This window comes from Oncorhynchus gorbuscha, linkage group LG04 (genome assembly GCF_021184085.1).
Source record: "Oncorhynchus gorbuscha isolate QuinsamMale2020 ecotype Even-year linkage group LG04, OgorEven_v1.0, whole genome shotgun sequence".
Lineage (NCBI taxonomy): Eukaryota > Metazoa > Chordata > Actinopteri > Salmoniformes > Salmonidae > Oncorhynchus > Oncorhynchus gorbuscha.
The window spans coordinates 1267017-1289797 of NC_060176.1; the positions used below are offsets into that span (position 1 = coordinate 1267017).

A 22781-nucleotide genomic window follows, 5' to 3' on the forward strand; every position below is an offset into this window, starting at 1 on the left:
CAAAGATGGCTCAGTATTTGCTTTTCATTTATTTACGCAATATACAGTACGTATGAATATATTCATTTACAACATCAATAAAACACATTTTATATAGATTATGTTCCAGAAAATAAATACAATACAAAAAGGAGGTGATGAAGTATGTACAGCCAGTTTCCATCGACTAAGTTTGGGGTGAAGTGACACTGAACAGAGAGGTTTCAGAGCTGATTAAGTAGAGCAGAGAGAACAGTAACAGTGGACATGGACTAAGTTTGGGGTGAAGTGACACTGAACAGAGAGGTTACAGAGCTGGTTAAGTAGAGCAGAGAGAACAGTAACAGTGGACATGGACTAAGTTTGGGGTGAAGTGACACTGAACAGAGAGGTTTCAGAGCTGGTTAAGTAGAGCAGAGAGAACAGTAACAGTGGACATGGACTAAGTTTGGGGTGAAGTGACACTGAACAGAGAGGTTACAGAGCTGATTAAGTAGAGCAGAGAGAACAGTAACAGTGGACATGGACTAAGTTTGGGGTGAAGTGACACTGAACAAACAGAGAGGTTTCAGAGCTGGTTAAGTAGAGCAGAGAGAACAGTAACAGTGGACATGGACTAAGTTTGGGGTGAAGTGACACTGAACAGAGAGGTTACAGAGCTGATTAAGTAGAGCAGAGAGAACAGTAACAGTGGACATGGACTAAGTTTGGGGTGAAGTGACACTGAACAGAGAGGTTTCAGAGCTGGTTAAGTAGAGCAGAGAGAACAGTAACAGTGGACATGGACTAAGTTTGGGGTGAAGTGACACTGAACAGAGAGGTTTCAGAGCTGATTAAGTAGAGCAGAGAGAACAGTAACAGTGGACATGGACTAAGTTTGGGGTGAAGTGACACTGAACAGAGAGGTTTCAGAGCTGGTTAAGTAGAGCAGAGAGAACAGTAACAGTGGACATGGACTAAGTTTGGGGTGAAGTGACACTGAACAGAGAGGTTTCAGAGCTGGTTAAGTAGAGCAGAGAGAACAGTAACAGTGGACATGGACTAAGTTTGGGGTGAAGTGACACTGAACAGAGAGGTTACAGAGCTGATTAAGTAGAGCAGAGAGAACAGTAACAGTGGACATGGACTAAGTTTGGGGCAAAGTGACACTGAACAGAAAGGTTTCAGAGCTGGTTAAGTAGAGCAGAGAGAACAGTAACAGTGGACATGGACTAAGTTTGGGGTGAAGTGACACTGAACAGAGAGGTTTCAGAGCTGGTTAAGTAGAGCAAACAGAACAGTAACAGTGGACATGGACTAAGTTTGGGGTGAAGTGACACTGAACAGAGAGGTTTCAGAGCTGGTTAAGTAGAGCAGAGAGAACAGTAACAGTGGACATGGACTAAGTTTGGGGTGAAGTGACACTGAACAGAGAGGTTACAGAGCTGATTAAGTAGAGCAGAGAGAACAGTAACAGTGGACATGGACTAAGTTTGGGGCAAAGTGACACTGAACAGAAAGGTTTCAGAGCTGGTTAAGTAGAGCAGAGAGAACAGTAACAGTGGACATGGACTAAGTTTGGGGTGAAGTGACACTGAACAGAGAGGTTTCAGAGCTGGTTAAGTAGAGCAAACAGAACAGTAACAGTGGACATGGACATATAGTCCAGCTGTAGTGTTGGGGAGGTGTCATCTCAGTCATCACACAGTGGCTTTGTCCCAAATGGGAGGGACACACACTGTCAACCATCAGACAGACACCTTGAGAAAGCAGCAGGCTATTACAGAACAGAAGGGTTGGGCTTCAGAACTATCTTCTTCCACAGTGAAGGTTTTTCCATTTCTTATGCTGCCTCCTACAAAAATCTGTTTTCTCTCACAATCAAATCCATGGCTACAGTCTTTCTTTTAAATCATACAAACAGGGGTTTTCCATATTCACTAGCAATATGAAAACAGTGTGTATTACCTTTAGATATGGTCCTACATTTCCCCTGTTGTTTAGTTCGTGTAGTTGGTCCAGAACATGGTTATACTTAGAGAAAGAAGATGCTTCAGAATGTTTAAGTGTATTTTGGTAGAAAAACCCAATCCGGACTTTTGGGTAAAGGGAATGTCCACACACTACAATGACTTTTGGGTAAAGGGAATGTCCACACACTACAGTGACTTTTGGGTAAAGGGAATGTCCACACAATACAGTGACTTTTGGGTAAAGGGAATGTCCACACACTACAGTGACTTTTGGGTAAAGGGAATGTCCACACACTACAGTGACTTTTGGGTAAAGGGAATGTCCACACACTACAGTGACTTTTGGGTAAAGGGAATGTCCACACACTACAGTGACTTTTGGGTAAAGGGAATGTCCACACACTACAGTGACTTTTGGGTAAAGGGAATGTCCACACACTACAGTGACTTTTGGGTAAAGGGAATGTCCACACACTACAGTGGCTTTTGGGTAAAGGGAATGTCTTTTGGGTAAAGGGAATGTCCACACACTACAGTGACTTTTGGGTAAAGGGAATGTCCACACACTACAGTGACTTTTGGGTAAAGGGAATGTCCACACACTACAGTGGCTTTTGGGTAAAGGGAATGTCCACACACTACAGTGGCTTTTGGGTAAAGGGAATGTCCACACACTACAGTGGCTTTTGGGTAAAGGGAATGTCCACACACTACAGTGGCTTTTGGGTAAAGGGAATGTCCACACACTACAGTGACTTTTGGGTAAAGGGAATGTCCACACACTACAGTGACTTTTGGGTAAAGGGAATGTCCACACACTACAGTGACTTTTGGGTAAAGGGAATGTCCACACACTACAGTGACTTTTGGGTAAAGGGAATGTCCACACACTACAGTGACTTTTGGGTAAAGGGAATGTCCACACACTACAGTGACTTTTGGGTAAAGGGAATGTCCACACACTACAGTGGACTTTTGGGTAAAGGGAATGTCCACACACTACAGTGACTTTTGGGTAAAGGGAATGTCCACACACTACAGTGGCTTTTGGGTAAAGGGAATGTCCACACACTACAGTGGCTTTGGGTAAAGGGAATGTCCACACACTACAGTGACTTTTGGGTAAAGGGAATGTCCACACACTACAGTGTCCACACACTACTTTTGGGTAAAGGGAATGTCCACACACTACAGTGGCTTTTGGGTAAAGGGAATGTCCACACACTACAGTGGCTTTTGGGTAAAGGGAATGTCCACACACTACAGTGGCTTTTGGGTAAAGGGAATGTCCACACACTACAGTGGCTTTTGGGTAAAGGGAATGTCCACACACTACAGTGGCTTTTGGGTAAAGGGAATGTCCACACACTACAGTGGCTTTTGGGTAAAGGGAATGTCCACACACTACAGTGGCTTTTGGGTAAAGGGAATGTCCACACACTACAGTGGCTTTGGGTAAAGGGAATGTCCACACACTACAGTGACTTTTGGGTAAAGGGAATGTCCACACACTACAGTGACTTTTGGGTAAAGGGAATGTCCACACACTACAGTGACTTTTGGGTAAAGGGAATGTCCACACACTACAGTGACTTTTGGGTAAAGGGAATGTCCACACACTACAGTGACTTTTGGGTAAAGGGAATGTCCACACACTACAGTGACTTTTGGGTAAAGGGAATGTCCACACACTACAGTGGCTTTTGGGTAAAGGGAATGTCCACACACTACAGTGACTTTTGGGTAAAGGGAATGTCCACACACTACAGTGGCTTTGGGTAAAGGGAATGTCCACACACTACAGTGACTTTTGGGTAAAGGGAATGTCCACACACTACAGTGGCTTTTGGGTAAAGGGAATGTCCACACACTACAGTGGCTTTGGGTAAAGGGAATGTCCACACACTACAGTGGCTTTTCAAATACTGTTTTTCTAAATGAAAAAGGAAAACAAATGACCATCCATGCTGATGATTCAGTTATGGCATTGTTGTTCAATCCTTCTAGAGTTATCCATTCTGTTGAATGGGGAACATATAAAGCCCAGAGCTATATATACACAGTACATAATACTTATTATAGGGCTCTGATGAATTCCATTCTCAGCAGAGAGAGAGAGAGAGACTATTGGCAGTTAAAAACCAACTATCAGGCTAAAGAGACGTGTCAATTAGAAGGTCAGGTCAGAGCAATGCTGCACTTCCTAAATAAGCCCAGGGTTATCGGACTTCAGACATGATACTAGACAGGCATATCTCATTAAAGGCACACTTCATTGCTTCTATTTCTGGTCACCTGTGAGGCTTTAGATAACACCTGTTTGTTTTGAAGGCTTGAGAGTCTTTGCAAGTGCAAAGTACAAAGACAAAGAAGAGCCTGACTGATGTGAATCAAACAATGTTAGTTTGGTTTGGAGTGTGTAAGTACTTTGTGGCACGACCACAGGGGAAAGAAAAGTGACAAAGTGTGCCTTTAATGTGTATCATTTGGAGACTTCATTCAATCTACAATGGTGGTCTGACGTTACATGGCAGACAAACTGTTTCATCACATACAGTACATATCGTGGTCCATATCAATCTATTTATTCACCATCAGACGGTACTGTACTCTCATGGTGAAGGACATAGAAAGTGCAGTGCTTGAGGAGAAACTAGAAAACAGACAGTATGTGCATGTCCGGAGGTGTGCGTTCGGGTCTACAGCTTCAGTGCAATACAGACAACATTTTAAAAAGCACTTAAACGGTCCAAGTGGGTCAAGGCATTTACCCCCATCTGACACAGAACAGTGGTACAGTCCTTAGAGGAGCCTTTACGTCACAGTAAGACCAGACCATGTAAACACAGAGAGAGAGAGGGACATTCAGAGTTGTAAAATTAGTTCCTTACAGTTTAAAAATATGTGTTTGGGATAACACTTAAGAGCACAACAGGCAGACAAGCAGGCAGACGGACAACAGGAACAACTCTGGGCACATGTTAAAGCCTATAATAACCTAGAACTATGGACGAGAGTTTGTATTGGTCAGGTAACATGGTCAGGCATAACTCCTGGCCCTACAGATAACAGCAGAGAAAAGGAACAAAAAGACCACTCCTAACTCAACATCAACACTTGAAGAAGAGTTACACAGGAAAACCCGAACCAAATGGAGATGCACAGTAGCAATGTGGATTTTTCCAGGAGACTCCATTTTGTTTTCTCATGGTGGCAGATCATGAGAAAAGCATCCTCTTTGATAACCTGGAATGACTTTTCTTCAGTTAGTCCACACCTATTACACAGCGATTGTCAGGTGATTATTTTAGTCGTCTTGTCTGATGGCTTCACCTGGAGCTGCTCCAAATGGAACACAGTTTGGGGGAGGAACCCTGATTTTCACATTCCACAAACCATGAAAAGAACAATGTAGAAAATAAATATTGTAAAAGACAAAGAGAAAAGTTGTACACTTATTGAATGACTGTGGCGAAAAGCAAGGCGTGGTCATCTGAGGAGGACTTTGATGAAGTGTGTTGTGATCAATTTCATATGACGATTTCATGAAGTTTGTGGTTTGGGTTAGGGGCTGTGTGGGTGCTGGGGTATTAGAGGGTTGTAGTCTGAGACTAGGGATTACATGTCGTTTTGACAATAAATTAGACAGGTTTGTGCTAGGAGTTGTTGTGCTAGGAGTTGTTGTGCTGAGAGTTGTTGTGCTGAGAGTTATGCTGAAATCCCAAATAAACCCATATTCCCTCTAACCCCTACACACTCCTATTGATCTTAAAGGATTGGTATTAAAAAGATCAGATTAGCTTCATTCTGCCTTCTGATATGCTGCTTAGAATGTCCACTTCCTTCCTTATACCTGTCCAATCTTTTCAGATCTACGAAAGTGTCTAGGGTATAGGGTCGATTTGGGATTGAGTACTGTGTTTCTAAGGTTGAGGATGTAAGGGTAGGGACTGGAGGCTGGGGGTTGATGACAGGAGGCTTGAGGGTGGGGATTGAAGTCTGATGAAATGGACACTGTGTATAATCCCAAATCAACACCAAGACCCTGCGCCCTATGCACCTGTGGAGATCTGAGCGGATTCGACCGGTGCAATCTATATGGAAATAACTCTGAAATCAAAATAACAACATCCTCTCAGATCTCCACAGGTGCATAGGGTGTAGGAACTAGGGGAGGCTGTGAGGAGGTTGGGCTCTGGAGATTGGTCCCTGATTGGGTGGTGTCCTGTCCGTTCCTGTCTCACTGGGGCAGGGGTACGATAACCTCCACATAGTTGATTGGGAAGAAGCCAGAGTCTCCGTTTATCATGCCTTCGTACCAGTTGTCATCTATCTGGTTGGTGAGGATGATGATGTCACCCTCCTTAAAGCCCAGCTCACCATCGTTCTCTGGCTCAAAGTCATACAGGGACCTGGCACACGGCTGGTCCAGCACCTCCGATTCTGGAGGGAGGGAGGAGAAGGGGTGGGGGGAGAGGGAGGATAAGGGGTGAGGGAGGGAGGAGGAGAGGGGGATGGGGTTAGGAGGAGAGGGGGATGGGGGTAGGAGGAGAGAGGGATGGGGGTAGGAGGAGAGAGGGATGGGGGTAGGAGGAGAGGGGGATGGGGGTAGGAGGAGAGGGGGATGGGGGTAGGAGGAGAGGGGGATGGGGTAGGAGGAGAGGGGGATGGGGTTAGGAGGAGAAGGGGATGGGGGTAGGAGGAGAGGGGGATGGGGGTAGGAGGAGAGGGGGATGGGGGTAGGAGGAGAGGGGGATGGGGGTAGGAGGAGAGGGGGATGGGGGTAGGAGGAGAGGGGGTAAAAATAGAGAACTGTCAAACACCAGCATGTATCGTCTTCTGTTCCCAGGAGTGTCTCTTCCTCTGATAAGGATCTGATGTGGGTTGGTGCAGCAAAACAAATCCAACACATTAAGACAAACAGACAGTGGTGTGATAGTGACAGTATGGAGGAGTAGAGGACAGTTACAGTAGACTGGGTTGTTGTTGGACCAAGGTATGACGGTGCGCATGTGTGTGTGTGTGTGTGTGTGTGTGTGTGTGTGTGTGTGTGTGTGTGTGTGTGTGTGTGTGTGTGTGTGTGTGTGTGTGTGTGTGTGTGTGTGTGTGTGTGTGTGTGTGTGTGTGTGTGTGTGTGTGTTACTCACGGTGGCCGTTGAAAGTGGGACTCTCTGGCCAGGACAGAGGAACGGTGGTGAAGGGATCAGCTGGGTGAGAGATGGATGCAGAAACATGGAGATGGAAGATGAGACAAGCACCAACAAACACAATGCCTGTAACTTTCCTAAAATTCCCAGGTTTTCCAGAAATCCTCAAAGGATGACCCCCGGTTGAACTGCTTTTTCAATCCTGATTCCAGGAATCTTCCAACACGATTTTTTAGTTGTTGAAATATACGTGACTTTTGCGACCCGACCCTACTCATGACATGAGGACTCCTGCCATGGTTGAAACAGCAACCAATATCTGATGAATGAATAATAAATTGACTGATGCCTCCCGAGTGGCGCACTGCATCGCAGTGCTAGAGGCGTCACTACAGACCCGGGTTTGATCCCAGGCTGTGTTGCAGCTGGCCGTGACTGGGAGACCAATGAGGCGGCACACAATTGGCCCAGCGTCGTCCGGGTTAGGGGAGGGTTTGGCCAGACGGGATGTAATTGTCCCATCGTGCTCTAGCGGCTCCTTGTGGCGGGCCAGGTGCATGCACGCTGACTTCGGTCGCAAGCTGTACAGTGTTTCCTCCGACACGTTGGTGCGGAGGAAACACTGGCTTCCGAAACGCTGGCTTCCGGGTTAAGCGAGCAGTGTGTCAAGAAGCAGTGAGGCTTGGCGGGGTCGTGTTTCGGAGGGTTCTCGACCTTCACCTCTCCCGAGTCCGTACAGGAGTTGCAGCGATGGGACAAGACTATAACTACCAATTGGATATCACAAAAATAAACTGACTGACAAACTTTAATCTGAGGGGATAACAGCTTTTATCTTAATCTGTTAAACCTATTACAGATGTGATCTTTTCAGTGAGCTATTTGTAACTGCTCTTAGCGGTGTAGGGTGAAGTTGACCTTAGATGCTGATCCTGAGGCAGTTTTGCATTTCTCCCACTAATGGTTTAACCCAGAGTCATTTTCATGGAGGTTGTTACACCCTCTAACCACATGAGGGCAGAAAACTGCTTTTTTAAAGTCACATTGATGGAGCCAGAGAACTTGCAAGTTATTATTTGGCTAAAAATGATCATGACTTCACAGGAGTTTTGATTTGTCTCAGATTATCTCTAGAGAGGCAGAATAAGTCATTTTTAAGACTATGTAGGGGTGCGACACCTGTTTGATGTGATCAGTCCAAGTATACCTACTTTTCCCATTTCCATTTACTGTGTGGTTGATCTGGATGTCTGCAAAGAACCACAGACACATATAACATGACTTATGACTTGGGAAAAATAACAATGGGTGAAAGGATAACATGGACAAACTGATGGGGCTGATCAAAACAAATATGAGCAGAATTGATAAACACACACACACACACACACACACACACACACACACACACACACACACACACACACACACACACACACACACACACACACACACACACACACACACACACACACACACACACACACACACACACACACACACACACACACACACACACACACACACACACACACACACTATCGTACAGTACAGTACCTGATGACTTGAGTGAGGAGCTATATGTTCCATTGTGTTGAGTGTTGTCTATGGTCTCAATGTTGCTCATGATGGACTTTGGTTTAAATTCTCTCTTCGGTCGACTGCTGGCTGAGGATATCCTGTGGGAGGCATTATGATGTTATCCACTGTGGCCCAACAACATGTGTACATTACTGGCTGAGGATACCCTGTGAGAGGCATTATGATGTTATCCACTGTGGCCCAACAACATGTGTACATTACTGGCTGAGGATACCCTGTGAGAGGCATTATGATGTTATCCACTGTGGCCCAACAACATGTGTACATTACTGGCTGAGGATACCCTGTGAGAGGCATTATGATGGTATGTGTACATTACTGGCTGAGGATACCCTGTGAGAGGCACTGTGGCCCAACAACATGTGTACATTACTGGCTGAGGATACCCTGTGAGAGGCATTATGATGTTATCCACTGTGGCCCAGCAACATGTGTACATTACTGGCTGCATAGTCTAAAGTGGTTTCCTCCTGTCCTTGTCCTGTTTCCTTCAACTGGTTGGTTTTCCTTCAATTGTTTGGTTTTCCTTCAATTTGGTTTACAATTTAGTGCAATTAGAATGTGAACTGAGGATGATTTTTTAATTCAGGCAGTGAATTTCAACTTGAATCAGAATTACTGAATTGAAAACTGAAAAGGTGAAAGCAAAATGGCGGATGCTCACTAGGGAGTTGCTTTCACGTGTCCAGCTCTTTCACATCAGTGCAGAATAAGGGAAGGAGACGAGGAGGCAGGCTGTTTAGGGACTGTGGAGTGTGATAGCTGTAGTTAGTTAGTTGCCTGTTTTGTAGTTGGGTGTTGAGGTCTTCTAGGATCTCCAAGGACTGACGGTGGTAGTCTAACGCCGCCTCAACCAACGCTGACAGCTGACTCACCTGCTCCACCTACCAAACACACAACACAAGAATATTATCCATCTTATCAAGCACTTTATCTTGTATGAAGAACATGTAGTGAACTATTTCTTGGTAAGATTGACATTGAGATTGTACTGTAAAGTACTGCACTTTGTGACAACTATTGTTGTCAATACGGGATAGACAACTTATTCTGATTCAAATCCTGCTGTATTTTTTCATGCTTCGTAACCAACAGGTGTGGACTAACAGTGAAATGCTTTCTAATGGAAAAGAAAATTGAGAAATAATAGAAAAGTAAAACACGTAATAATAAAAGTAATAATAGATACATAATGAGTAACTTGTAACTTATATACAAGAGGTACCAGTACTGAGTTGATGATAACTTACTTATATACAAGAGGTACCAGTACTAGGTTGATGTGCAGGGGTATGAGGTAATAACTTGGCTATATACAAGAGGTACCAGTACTGAGTTGATGTGCAGGTGTATGAGGTAATAACTTATCTCTATACAAGAGGTACCAGTACTGAGTTGATGTGCAGGGGTATGAGGTAATAACTTGGCTATATACAAGAGGTACCAGTACTAGGTTGATGTGCAGGGGTATGAGGTAATAACTTATCTCTATACAAGAGGTACCAGTACTGAGTTGATGTGCAGGGGTATGAGGTAATAACTTATCTATATACAAGAGGTACCAGTACTGAGTTGATGTGCAGGGGTATGAGGTAATAACTGATCTATATACAAGAGGTACCAGTACTAGGTTGATGTGCAGGGGTATGAGGTAATAACTTATCTATATACAAGAGGTACCAGTACTGAGTTGATGTGCAGGGGTATGAGGTAATAACTTATCTATATACAAGAGGTACCAGTACTGAGTTGATGTGCAGGGGTATGAGGTAATAACTTATCTATATACAAGAGGTACCAGTACTGAGTTGATGTGCAGGGGTATGAGGTAATAACTTATCTATATGAGGTAATAACTTATCTCTATGCAAGAGGTACCAGTACTGAGTTGATGTGCAGGGGTATGAGGTAATAACTGATCTATATACAAGAGGTACCAGTACTAGGTTGATGTGCAGGGGTATGAGGTAATAACTTATCTATATACAAGAGGTACCAGTACTGAGTTGATGTGCAGGGGTATGAGGTAATAACTTATCTATATACAAGAGGTACCAGTACTAGGTTGATGTGCAGGGGTATGAGGTAATAACTTATCTATATACAAGAGGTACCAGTACTAGGTTGATGTGCAGGGGTATGAGGTAATAACTTATCTATATACAAGAGGTACCAGTACTAGGTTGATGTGCAGGGGTATGAGGTAATAACTTATCTATATACAAGAGGTACCAGTACTAGGTTGATGTGCAGGGGTATGAGGTAATAACTTATCTATATACAAGAGGTACCAGTACTAGGTTGATGTGCAGGGGTATGAGGTAATAACTTATCTATATACAAGAGGTACCAGTACTGAGTTGATGTGCAGGGGTATGAGGTAATAACTGATCTATATACAAGAGGTACCAGTACTAGGTTGATGTGCAGGGGTATGAGGTAATAACTTATCTATATACAAGAGGTACCAGTACTGAGTTGATGTGCAGGGGTATGAGGTAATAACTTATCTATATAAAAGAGGTACCAGTACTAGGTTGATGTGCAGGGGTATGAGGTAATAACTTATCTATATACAAGAGGTACCAGTACTAGGTTGATGTGCAGGGGTATGAGGTAATAACTTATCTATATACAAGAGGTACCAGTACTAGGTTGATGTGCAGGGGTATGAGGTAATAACTTATCTATATACAAGAGGTACCAGTACTAGGTTGATGTGCAGGGGTATGAGGTAATAACTTATCTATATACAAGAGGTACCAGTACTAGGTTGATGTGCAGGGGTATGAGGTAATAACTTATCTATATACAAGAGGTACCAGTACTGAGTTGATGTGCAGGGGTAATAGGTATTGAGGTAGATAGGTACATATAACTAGGATAAAGGGACAGGTAATAAACAGTAGCAGCAGCGTATGTGATGAGTCAAAAAAGTTAGTGCAAAAAGGGTCAACGCTATTTGGTGAACTATTTAACTAACTATTTATCAGTCTTATGGCTTGGGGGTAGAAGCTGTTCAGGGTCCTGTTGGTTCCAGATTTGGTGCATCGGTACCACTTGACATGCAGTAACAGAGAGAACAGCATATGACTTGGATGGTTGGAGTCTTTGAAGAAATGTTGGGCCTTCCTCTGACATCGCCTGGTATAGAGGTCCTGGATGGCAGGGAGCACGGCGCCAGTGATGTACCGGGCCGTCCGCACTATCCTCTGTGGTACCTTGCAGTTGGATGCCAAGCTGTTGCCATACCAAGTGGTGATGCAGCCAGTCAAGATGCTCTCAATGGTGCAGCTGTAAAACGTTTTGAGGATCTGAGGGCCCATGCCTAATATTTTCTGCCTCCTGAGGAGGTGTGTTTGGACCATGATAGATCCTTAGTGATGAGGACACCGAGGAACTTGAAGCTCTCAACCTGCTCCACTACAGCACCGTCGATGTGAATGGGGGCGTGCTCGGCTCTCTGTTTCCTGTAGTCCACGACCAGCTCCTTTGTCTTGCTGACATTCAGGGAGAAGCTGTCTTGGCACCACACTGCTTGATTGATTCTGCTGGCAGGGTGTTTAGGCCTCAGAGCTCCAGCGAGTGTCACAGACAGAGAGAACGTGTTTACAAAACCCTATAACTTTAATCATGAAACCCTCACTGAACCCTCTCTCTGGTTAGAACATAGAGATAAACTCTGTGACTTTTCAGCTGCAGCAGAGGCTACCATTCCCCACCTCAGCCTCAGGCCTGGTAGGGGCCAGGTTACCAGGGAACACAGTCAGCTGACCTGGTCAGCCAATCACAGGTCCTATCTGGTGAGGTAACAGACCTATTCAAGCCTGTTCTTTAGTTGGACACAGGGGGTGCAGAGAGACAACAGGTCAGAAGAACTCTGCACCACCTCAACACAACTCACCCCTTCCTACAAGGACAAGAACTCTGCACCACCTCAACACAACTGACCACTGGGCCCTTCCTACAAAAGGACAAGAACTCTGCACCACCTCAACTCACCCCTTCCTACAAGGACAAGAACTCTGCACCACCTCAACTCACCCCTTCCTACAAGGACAAGAACTCTGCACCACCTCAACTCACCCCTTCCCACAAGGACAAGAACTCTGCACCACCTCAACACAACTCACCCCTTCCTACAAGGACAAGAACTCTGCACCACCTCAACCCTTCCTACAAGGACAAGAACTCTGCACCACCTCAACACAACTCACCCCTTCCTACAAGGACAAGAACTCTGCACCACCTCAACACAACTCACCCCTTCCTACAAGGACAAGAACTCTGCACCACCTCAACTCACCCCTTCCTACAAGGACAATAACTCTGCACCACCTTAATGTTTATATATATATATTTACCTTTATTTAACTAGGCAAGACAGTTAAGAAAGGCCTACCAGGGAACAATGGGTTAACTGCCTTGTTCAGGGGCAGAACAACAGATTTTTACCTTGTCAGCTCAGGGATTCGATCCTGCAACCTTTTGGTTACAGGCCCAACGCTCAAACCACTAGGCTACCTGCCACCTCAATACAACTCACCCTGGACCCTTCCTACAAGCCTGGACTTCCCAATCGTGTGTTTGTGCATCACTGACCACAAAACCACTTTCAACGATTCTATTCCTCTTCCTCTTTGCTGTGTGTGTGTGTGTGTGTGTGTGTGTGTGTGTGTGTGTGTGTGTGTGTGTGTGTGTGTGTGTGTGTGTGTGTGTGTGTGTGTGTGTGTGTGTGTGTGTGTGTGTGTGTGTGTGTGTGTGTGTGTGTGTGTGTGTCTGTTTGGTGTATGGTAATGTGTGAATTGTATCCCTGCCTCCTACTGGTCATCTCCATCCTCTAACCGGGGCGCTAGGACAGTTCACCTATAATGGAAACCGGCACCTCTATTGCAGACCACCACATGGTGGCACTCTTTTTCAGAGGGTGGTAACGAGAGAGCGAGAACTGTTACAACAGGTAGCGTATGCCTCTACTATTCACTCACATCGTTCTCCAGGAAGTTGAACATGCTCCTCTCGGCCAGCTCTTTGCTCTCCTCAAACTTTTCAACCGCCTGACGGATCTCCTCGTCAGGCACCTTCCCCTGACGCTTCTTCTTATAGTCAAAGTCCAACCGCCTCCCCTCCAGCTTCTTCAGGTGATGCTGCACACAAGACAATCAGGAGAGATGATTGACAAGGGCCAATATGGGGCAGTACAGAGGCTCTTCCCAGGAGGAATTGACGACGGCCCTCCTCAAAACCTTCATGAACCTTATAACATAACATACAAATTAAACATTGCAAAATACAACTTTACAAAATTGCAAGTATACAACTTTTATGCACATCCCATATGGGCCCTGGTCAAAAGTAGTGCACTATATAGGGAATAGGGTGCCATTTGTGATGCACACCTGGAGTTCTGAAAGCTAATAGACACTGAGATGTAATATACCACTGACCGTGATCTCCTTGAGGTCTTTGTCCTGTAAGTTCTGGAGCGGGTCAATAAAGTTTTGTTTGACACTGATGTCCAGAGAGTCTTTCACTTCGGCCATCTGCCTCATGGCCTCACCGATGTCCACCAACGCACCGCCTGCAGAAAAAAACACCTGGGTCGTATTCACAAGGTACCAAACAGAAGAAAACAGGCCAAAACTGGGAGGGACCTACCCGAACTTGTCCAATAAGAAACACTTGTTTTCATTTTCTGTTGCAAAACCTTTTTCTACGGTTTAACATAATACGACCCTGCTGTCAGATACGAGCGAAACACGTGAAACAGAAACATGGTGGTTGTGATGGTGAGTGGGTTTGAGAGTAAGGTGCTAGCAAACACCAGGGTTGAGGGTTTGATTCCCGCATGGGCCACTTTCACTGAATTCATGTGTCGCTAACAAGCAAGAAGGTGATGCAGGATCAATTAATTAACTATCTAGCAATTCTATATAGAATTCCAAATCAGTGTGCATTATTCAATGGAATTGCAAAGTTAAAATCGAGATCCCTGAGAAATAATGATTTGGTTTCTAGATAGTTGATAACTGGATAATGTAACACCTGTTTGAAGTTTATATTGAACATTAAGGTCTGGTTTTCAAGACACAGATGAAGTCTAGGCTGGGATTCATTCACAGAGCAGCACACTGTTGAAGGTTATTCATGCTTGAACCAACATTCGCAGCATTTATTATGAATGTGATCTCCGAATGTATTTTAAAAGGCGCATTGTCTGCTGTCAAGTGTACTGCCCTATAGCACACCTTCCATTGAGTCCTGGCCATAATCTTTCACTAAGATGGGAACATGGGCTTTAGTCTAGAACTACCCTTAATTTGTGTCTGGGAAACTGGGCCTATACTAATGATATGATCAAAACCCATGTTCAGAGTAAGTACGTTTTGTAGCCACCAGGTGTCAGAGTTGAGACGGGAAGCAGCTCAACAAAGCCACAGGTTTTCACAGGCGGAAACACAGTACAGACTAGCTGGCTGCACACAGGGTGTGTGTGTGTGTGTGTGTGTGTGTGTGTGTGTGTGTGTGTGTGTGTGTGTGTGTGTGTGTGTGTGTGTGTGTGTGTGTGTGTGTGTGTGTGTGTGTGTGTGTGTGTGTGTGTGTGTGTGTGTGTGTGTGTGTGTGTGTGAGCGTGGGTGGGTGGGTGGGTTGGTGGGCATGTACACAGTCAGGTTAGGATGAAAAGCTTTTCAAAGGCTTCCTCTCGTGCTCCTTACAGCCCTCACATAGCACAGCGTGTGTGTCTGTGTGTGTGTGTGCACGTATGTGTGCTGAACGTGTGTGTGTGTGATTTATACCGAAGGAGGACTGGTCTCCCAGATCATGTCCATAGCGCATCATACAGTCCCCCAGTAGGCCCTCGGTCTGTGGGTATCCTGTGGTCTTCACCTGTCCTCTCATCTTCGACACTGTGTTTAACATCCCCAACTTGGCTCTGGAAGCTACAGCAAAACACATGGAGTGATCACTTTTTATTTGTGTTTGTTTTATTTGTCACCAGCAACATACCACCATGCATCACACTGCTGACTTGCTTTCATCCATCCATCCATCCACCCATCCATCTACCCATCCATCCATCTCCCCATCCATCCACCCATCCATCTACCCATCCATCCATCCACCCCTTCCATCCATCCAACCACCTCTTCCATCCATCCAACACTTCCATCCATCTATCCACCCCTTCCATCTATCCATCCACCCCCTCCATCCATCCATCCATCCATCCCTTCATCCATCCACTCCCTCCATCCATCCATCCATCCCTTCATCCATCCATCCATCCATCCATCCACCTCATCCATCCATCCATCCCTCCATCCATCATCCATCCATCCATCCATCCATCCATCCATCCATCCATCTGTTCACCCCATCCGTCCATCCATCCATCCATCCATCCACCCCTTCCTTCCATCCATCCATCCATCCATCCATCCATCCATCCATCCATCCATCCATCCATCCATCCATCCATCCATCCATCCACCCCTTCCATCCATCCAACACTTCCATCCACCCCTTCCATCCCTACACCTCTTCCATCCATCCATCCATCCATCCATCCATCCATCCATCCACCATCCATCCATCCATCCATCCATCCATCCATCCATCCATCCATCCATCCATCCATCCACTCCCTCCATCCATCCCTTCATCCATCCAATCCATCCATCTGTCCACCCCATCCATCCACCCATCCCTTCATCCATCCATCCATCTGTCCACCCCATCCGTCCATCCATCCATCCATCCACCCCTTCCATCCATCCATCCACCCCTTCCATCCATCCATCCATCCATCCATCCATCCCCCTTCCATCCATCCATCCACCCCTTCCATCCATCCATCCATCCATCCATCCACCCCTTCCATCCATCCATCCACCCCTTCCATCCATCCATCCATCCATCCATCCATCCACCTCTTCCTTCCATCCATCCATCCATCCATCCATCCACCCCATCCATCCATACACCTCTCCCATCCATCCAACCCTTCCATCATCCAACCACCTCTTCCATCCATCCACCCCTTCCATCCACCCCTTCCATCCATACACCTCTTCCATCCATCCAACCCTTCCTTCCATCCATCCATCCATCCATCCACCCCATCCATCCATACACCTCTTCCATCCATCCAACCCTTCCATCATCCAACCACCTCTTCCATCCATCCAACCCTTCCATCCATCCATCCATCCATCCATCCATCCACCTCTTCCATCCATCCATCCATCCATCCATCCATCCATCCATCCATCCATCCACCTCTTCCATCCATCCATCCATCCATCCACCCCATCCATCCACCCCATCCATCCACCCCATCCATCCATCCATCCATCTATCCATCCACCCCTTCCATCCATCCAACCACCCCTTCCATCCATCCATCCATCAATCCAACCATTCATTCATCACTTCCAACCCTTCCATCCATCCATCCATCCATCCACCCCTTCCATCCATCCATCCATCCATCCATCCATCCATCCCTTCCATCCATCCACCCCTTCCTTCCATCCATCCATCCATCCATCCATCCACCTGATCCATCCATCCATCCATCCACCCCTTCATCCATCCATCCATCCATCCACCTGATCCATCCACCTCTTCCATCCATCCATCCATCCATCCACCCCATCCATCCACCCCATCCATCCACCCCATCCATCCATCCATCCATCTATCCATCCACCCCTTCCATCCATCCAACCACCCCTTCCATCCATCCATCCATCAATCCAACCATTCATTCATCACTTCCAACCCTTCCATCCATCCATCCATCCATCCACCCCTTCCATCCATCCATCCATCCATCCATCCATCCTTCCATCCATCCACCCCTTCCATCCATCCATCCATCCATCCATCCACCTGATCCATCCATCCATCCATCCACCCCTTCATCCATCCATCCATCCATCCACCTGATCCATCCATCCATCCACCCCTTCATCCATCCATCCATCCATCATCCATCCATCCATCCATCCATCCATCCATCCATCCATCCATCCATCCATCCATCCATCCATCCATCCATCCATCCATCCATCCATCCATCCATCCATCCATCCATCCATCCATCCATCCATCCATCCATCCATCCATCCATCCATCCATCCATTCATTCATCACTTCCATCCATCCATCCACCTGATCCATCCATCCATCCATCCATCCATCCATCCATCCATCCATCCATCCATCCATCCATCCATCCATCCATCCATCCATCCATCTACCCCTTCCATCCATCCATCCATCCATTCATTCATCACTTCCATCCATCCATTCATCCATCCATCCATCTACCCCTTCCATCCATCCATCCATCCATCCATCCCTTCCTTCCTTCCTTCCTTCCTTCCTTCCTTCCATCCATCCATCTACCCCTTCCTTCCTTCCATCCATCTATCCATCCATCCACCCCTTCCATCCATCCTAACCATCCATCCATCCATCCACCACTTCCATCCATTCATCCTAACCATTCACCTACATAGTAAAGTTCTTTAACTTCTGCATTATTTCACCAACTTCAAAGATATCATCTTCACCAACTCTGAACATTAGTCAATATTCTGTGTTGTCTCACCTGGGTTAGGTTGTAGGTATTCTGTTGTTTTGGTCAAGAGGTCCAACACTGATTTGTTGGTGACATCGATTTTCTAGAAACAAGACGATCATGTTAGCTCAATAGAGAGGGTCTTTATTTCAGCACGTATTGGTTACAAGAAGACAACTGTTCTTCCACCTTGGTCCTGGAGACTAGAGGTCGACCTCTACTGGAGACCCTTCCAGCCTATTGTAGGTCTGTGTTTCAGCCCAGTACCAACACAGCTGATCCAACAACTCACTTGATGGTGAGTTGAGAAGTTGAGTCAGGTTTTTTTGTATTGAGAAGCCTGCACCCCCTGCAGGAACCTGACTCAACCACTGAAACACTTAATGATAGGTTGATTCAGGTGTGTTTCCACTGGGCAATTACTGGTTGAATCCTTTTCTTCACCAAACTTTTATCCCAAATAAAATGACATGGTGAACGTACAGTTGAAGTCTGAAATGTACATACAACTTAAGCCAAGTACATTTAAACTCAGTTTTTCACAATTCCTGACATTTAATCCTAGTAGAAATTCCCTGTTTGATGTCAGTTAGGATCACCACTTTATTTTAAGAATATGAAATGTCAGAATAATAGTAGAGGGAATGATTTATTTCAGCTTTTATTTCTTTCATCACATTCCCAGTGGGTCAGAAGTTTACATACACTCAATTAGTAACTGTGTCAGGTTTGTAGGCCTCCTTGCTCGCACACGCTTTTTCAGTTCTGCCCACACATTTTCTATAGGATTAAGCTCAGAGCTTTGTGATGGCCACTCCAATACCATGACTTTGTTGTCCTTAAGCCATTTTGCCACAACTTTGGAAGTATGCTTCGGGTCATTGTCCATTTGGAAGATCCATTTGTGACAAAACTCTAACTTAACTTTTGGCAAATCCTGTATGGAGACACTTTTGATGTCTGAAGGAAGGAGTCACTTCAATAAAGAGAGAGAAGTTGCAGAAGTTTCTACATTGTTTTCAGCGTTTGTTTATAAATAGGTCATCACACTAGACGTGGTTTTTGTGGGTTTTGTTGATCCCAGACCTCATTGATGACTGTGGTAAACCAACAAATTTGAAGAATAAGATTGATCTTTTTGGTGGTCATTGTCCATTACAGCAAAGACTCCATTTGTTAAATGCACTAATTTTGCGCCCATTGAAGTTCATTAACTGCAGTTGATTCAGGAATTATTTCCTGCCAGAAGTATCATTGGATCCTTTCAACCCTAGGGGGATGGAACTCCCACCTAATGACAGGTCCGATGGACCACCATTTTTACAACACCACCAACCTTGCTAGCCTTTGGAGGTCATTTTCACAGCAGAAACTATGACAAATATATACAGATATGCAAACCCTAGTCTTGTGTCTGGGTTCGTTCACATCATCTGTCAAAGGCTGTTGAAGTTCACTGCCCACCCCTGGAAGATGTGATGTGGGTTTTGATAAAGCCCTGCTATTCTTTTTTCTCTCCACTTTACAGGCTAAACTCAGTTTTCTGGTAGTGTTTCCACTTCTCATTCTACTCTTTTCCTTTTGGCAGTTTTTACCGCCTGGCGCCCACAAAACATAAAAATGACTGGATCACCACTTTACAGGGAGCTTGAAGAGAAACACCCATGACACCAAACAAGTGACTTCATGGTTTTTTTTGTTGTTTTATCATCCAGAGGACATTTTTAATGGAAGAAATAGAAATTCCCAGGCTTTTCAGTTTATTGTGTGTGCTGCAGAAGTTTTGTTTGTTTTCAGCGTTTGAAGTTTATAAAGTATTTAACTCGATCATCGGTGTGGCTTTAGATCGTGGTTGTTTTTGTTTGGGATCAGGACAATTCAAAATCATAGTCTGAAGACCACATTAAGATTGATCTTTTTCTCTCTTTTTTGGCAGTCATTCCAGTGCTTTACCCTGCAACATCATTTGTTAAATGCACTCCCAGTCTAGTCTGACTAGAATTTTGCCATTTGGATGGACATTTTGGTAGTTACTTGCAAGCTGTATATTATGTGAACTGTTGAGGTGGGGTGTACTAGTCACTTCAATGATAAGTTAGTAACTGTTGAGGATAAAGTGTTGACATGTCCAAGAAGAGATGGAATGCAACGGCCTGTTGACTTGGTTTGTCATGATATGCAGTGGCCACTAGAAGTTAATAAGATTATTGCAAATCCTTATTGATGTGGGTTCGTTCTTGTAGAAGTTGTTGAAGTTGCTCTGCCATTATTGTATCTTGTTTGGGTTACCCCTGTCCAAATGAAATGATTGGGAATAGTGATCCTTTTTTCCACAGCTATCTTTGGAGGCTACACTCTAGGCAGTCTCACTGGAAGACAAAATCTTTTGACAAAACTCTAACTTAACTTTAACTGATGTCTTGAGATGTTGCTTCAATATATCCACATAACTTTCCTTTCTCGTGATGCCATCTAGTTTGTGAAGTGCACCAGTCCCTCCTACAGCAAAGCACCCCAACAACATGATGCTGCCACCACCATGCTTCACGGTTGGAATGTGTTCTTCGGCTTACAAGCCTCCCCCTTTTTCCACCAAACATAATGATGGTCATTTTGGCCAAACAGTTCTATTGTTGTTTTATCAGACCAGAGGACATTTTTCCAAAAAGTACGATCTTTGGCCTCAAGTGCAATTGCAAACCATAGTCTGACTTTTTTATGGCAGTTTTGGAGCAGTGGCTTCTTCCTTGCTGAGTGGCCTTTCAGGTTATGTCGATATAGGACTCGTTTTACTGTGGATACTTTTGTACCTGTTTCCTCCAGCATCTTCACAAGGTCCTTTACTGTTGCTCTGGGATTGATTTGCACTTTTCACAAAAAAGTACGTTCATCTCTAGGAGACAGAACGCATCTCCTTCCTGAGCGGTATGACGGCTGCCTGGTACCATGGTGTTTATACATGCGTACTATTGTTTGTACAGATGAACGTACCTTCAGGCATTTGGAAATTGCTCCCAAGGATGAACCAGACTTGTGGAGGTCTACAATGTTTTTTCTGAGGTCTTGGCTGATTTCTTTTGATTTTCCTATGATGTCAAGCAAAGATACACTGAGTTTGAAGGTAGGCCTTGAAATACATCCCCAGGTACACCTTCAATTGACTCAAATGATGTCAATTAGCCTATCAGAAGCTTCTAAAGCAATGACATAATTTTCTGGAATTTTCAAAGCTGTTTAAAGGCACAGTCAATTTAGTTTGTAAACTTCTGACCCACTGGAATTGTGATACAGTGAATTATAAGTGAAATAATCTGTCTGTAAACAATTGTTGGAAAAATTACTTCTGTCATGCACAGAGTAGATGTCTTAACTGACTTGCCAAAACTATAGTTTGTTAACAAGACATTTATGTAGTGGTTGAAAAACTAGTTTTAATGTATGTAAACGTCCGACATCCACTGTATATATACATTTTTTTTACGTTGATTTCACGTTAGCTGACAACTCAACCAAATGTAAATCAACACTAGACGTTGAACTGAAGTCTGTGCCCAGTGCTGGGCTTGAACAAAAGCCTGCACCCCTGTGAATACCCGGGACCACAGAAGAACACCATCGTGGACAGTAGAAGAGCAGTAGTGCATCCATCCTGAGGTCTGGTAGTTATTGTCTCTGTCATAAATGGCACCCTATTTCCTATAAAGTGCATTACTTTTGAAAAAAGGCCCATAGGGCTCAGGTCAACAGCAGTGCACTACATAGGGAATAGGTTGCTATTTGGGACGCAACCATTGGGAGTAGAGTGAAGTTTCTCTTAGACACTGATCTTAGTTCAGTTTAGCATTTTCCCTACTAATGGTTAAGTTCAGGATAGGTGGAGGGGAATCTGATCCTAGATACCTAGGGGAACCTACAAACCAGAGCCAGCCATTGTGTATACTACAAGGATGTTTTGCGTTGCTAATAGCGCCGTCTCTGTCATCCTTACCCTCTCCATCTCCATGAAGTCTTCATCTAACTTTGTCCCTTCAGCACCACTTATCTTCTCACTCAGCAACTATAGAGATGGAGGGGAGGGAGAGAGAATGGTGGGGAAAGACAGAGAGAGGGGGGAGTGGTGGGGAAAGACAGAGAGAGAAAGGGGGGAGAGAGAGAGAGAGAGAGTGGTGGGGAAAGACAGAGAGAGAGAGAGAGGGGGAGAGAGAGAGAGAGAGAGTGGTGGGGAAAGACAGAGAGAGAGGGGGGAGAGAGAGTGGTGGGGAAAGACAGAGAGAGAAAGGGGGGAGAGAGAGGGGAGAGAGAGAGAGAGTGGTGGGGAAAGACAGAGAGAGAGAGGGGGAGGAGAGAGAGAGAGTGGTGGGGAAAGACAGAGAGAGAGGGGGGAGAGAGAGTGGTGGGGAAAGACAGAGAGAGAAAGGGGGGAGAGAGAGGGAGAGAGAGAGAGAGAGAGAGTGGTGGGGAAAGACAGAGAGAGAGAGGGGGAGAGAGAGTGGTGGGGAAAGACAGAGAGAG

The 22781-nt window shown here is 45.1% G+C and overlaps 2 protein-coding genes across 3 annotated transcripts; both read right to left on the bottom strand.

Moving 5' to 3' along the window:
• Positions 1 to 10: 10 nt before the first annotated feature.
• LOC124033451 lies at positions 11 to 3897 on the bottom strand. Its single transcript, XM_046345481.1, has 3 exons — positions 3891 to 3897; positions 2489 to 3092; positions 11 to 2396 (listed from the first exon to the last, which is right to left on the bottom strand). The coding sequence occupies exons 1-3, from the start codon at positions 3895 to 3897 to the stop codon at positions 2021 to 2023; spliced, it is 987 nt and encodes a 328-aa protein (XP_046201437.1). The 3' UTR covers positions 11 to 2020.
• Positions 3101 to 22393, bottom strand: sh3gl3a (SH3-domain GRB2-like 3a). 2 transcript variants are annotated; one of them, XM_046345527.1, is made up of 10 exons: positions 22258 to 22393; positions 18300 to 18372; positions 15478 to 15621; positions 14128 to 14261; positions 13669 to 13827; positions 9461 to 9564; positions 8636 to 8757; positions 8290 to 8328; positions 7079 to 7138; positions 3101 to 6374 (listed from the first exon to the last, which is right to left on the bottom strand). In XM_046345527.1, the coding sequence occupies exons 1-10, from the start codon at positions 22270 to 22272 to the stop codon at positions 6172 to 6174; spliced, it is 1053 nt and encodes a 350-aa protein (XP_046201483.1). In that variant the 5' UTR covers positions 22273 to 22393; the 3' UTR covers positions 3101 to 6171. The 2 variants fall into 2 exon arrangements, with proteins under 2 accessions (XP_046201483.1, XP_046201484.1); XM_046345528.1 differs by lacking the exons at positions 7079 to 7138; positions 8290 to 8328.
• Between the last annotated feature and the right edge of the window lie 388 nt (positions 22394 to 22781).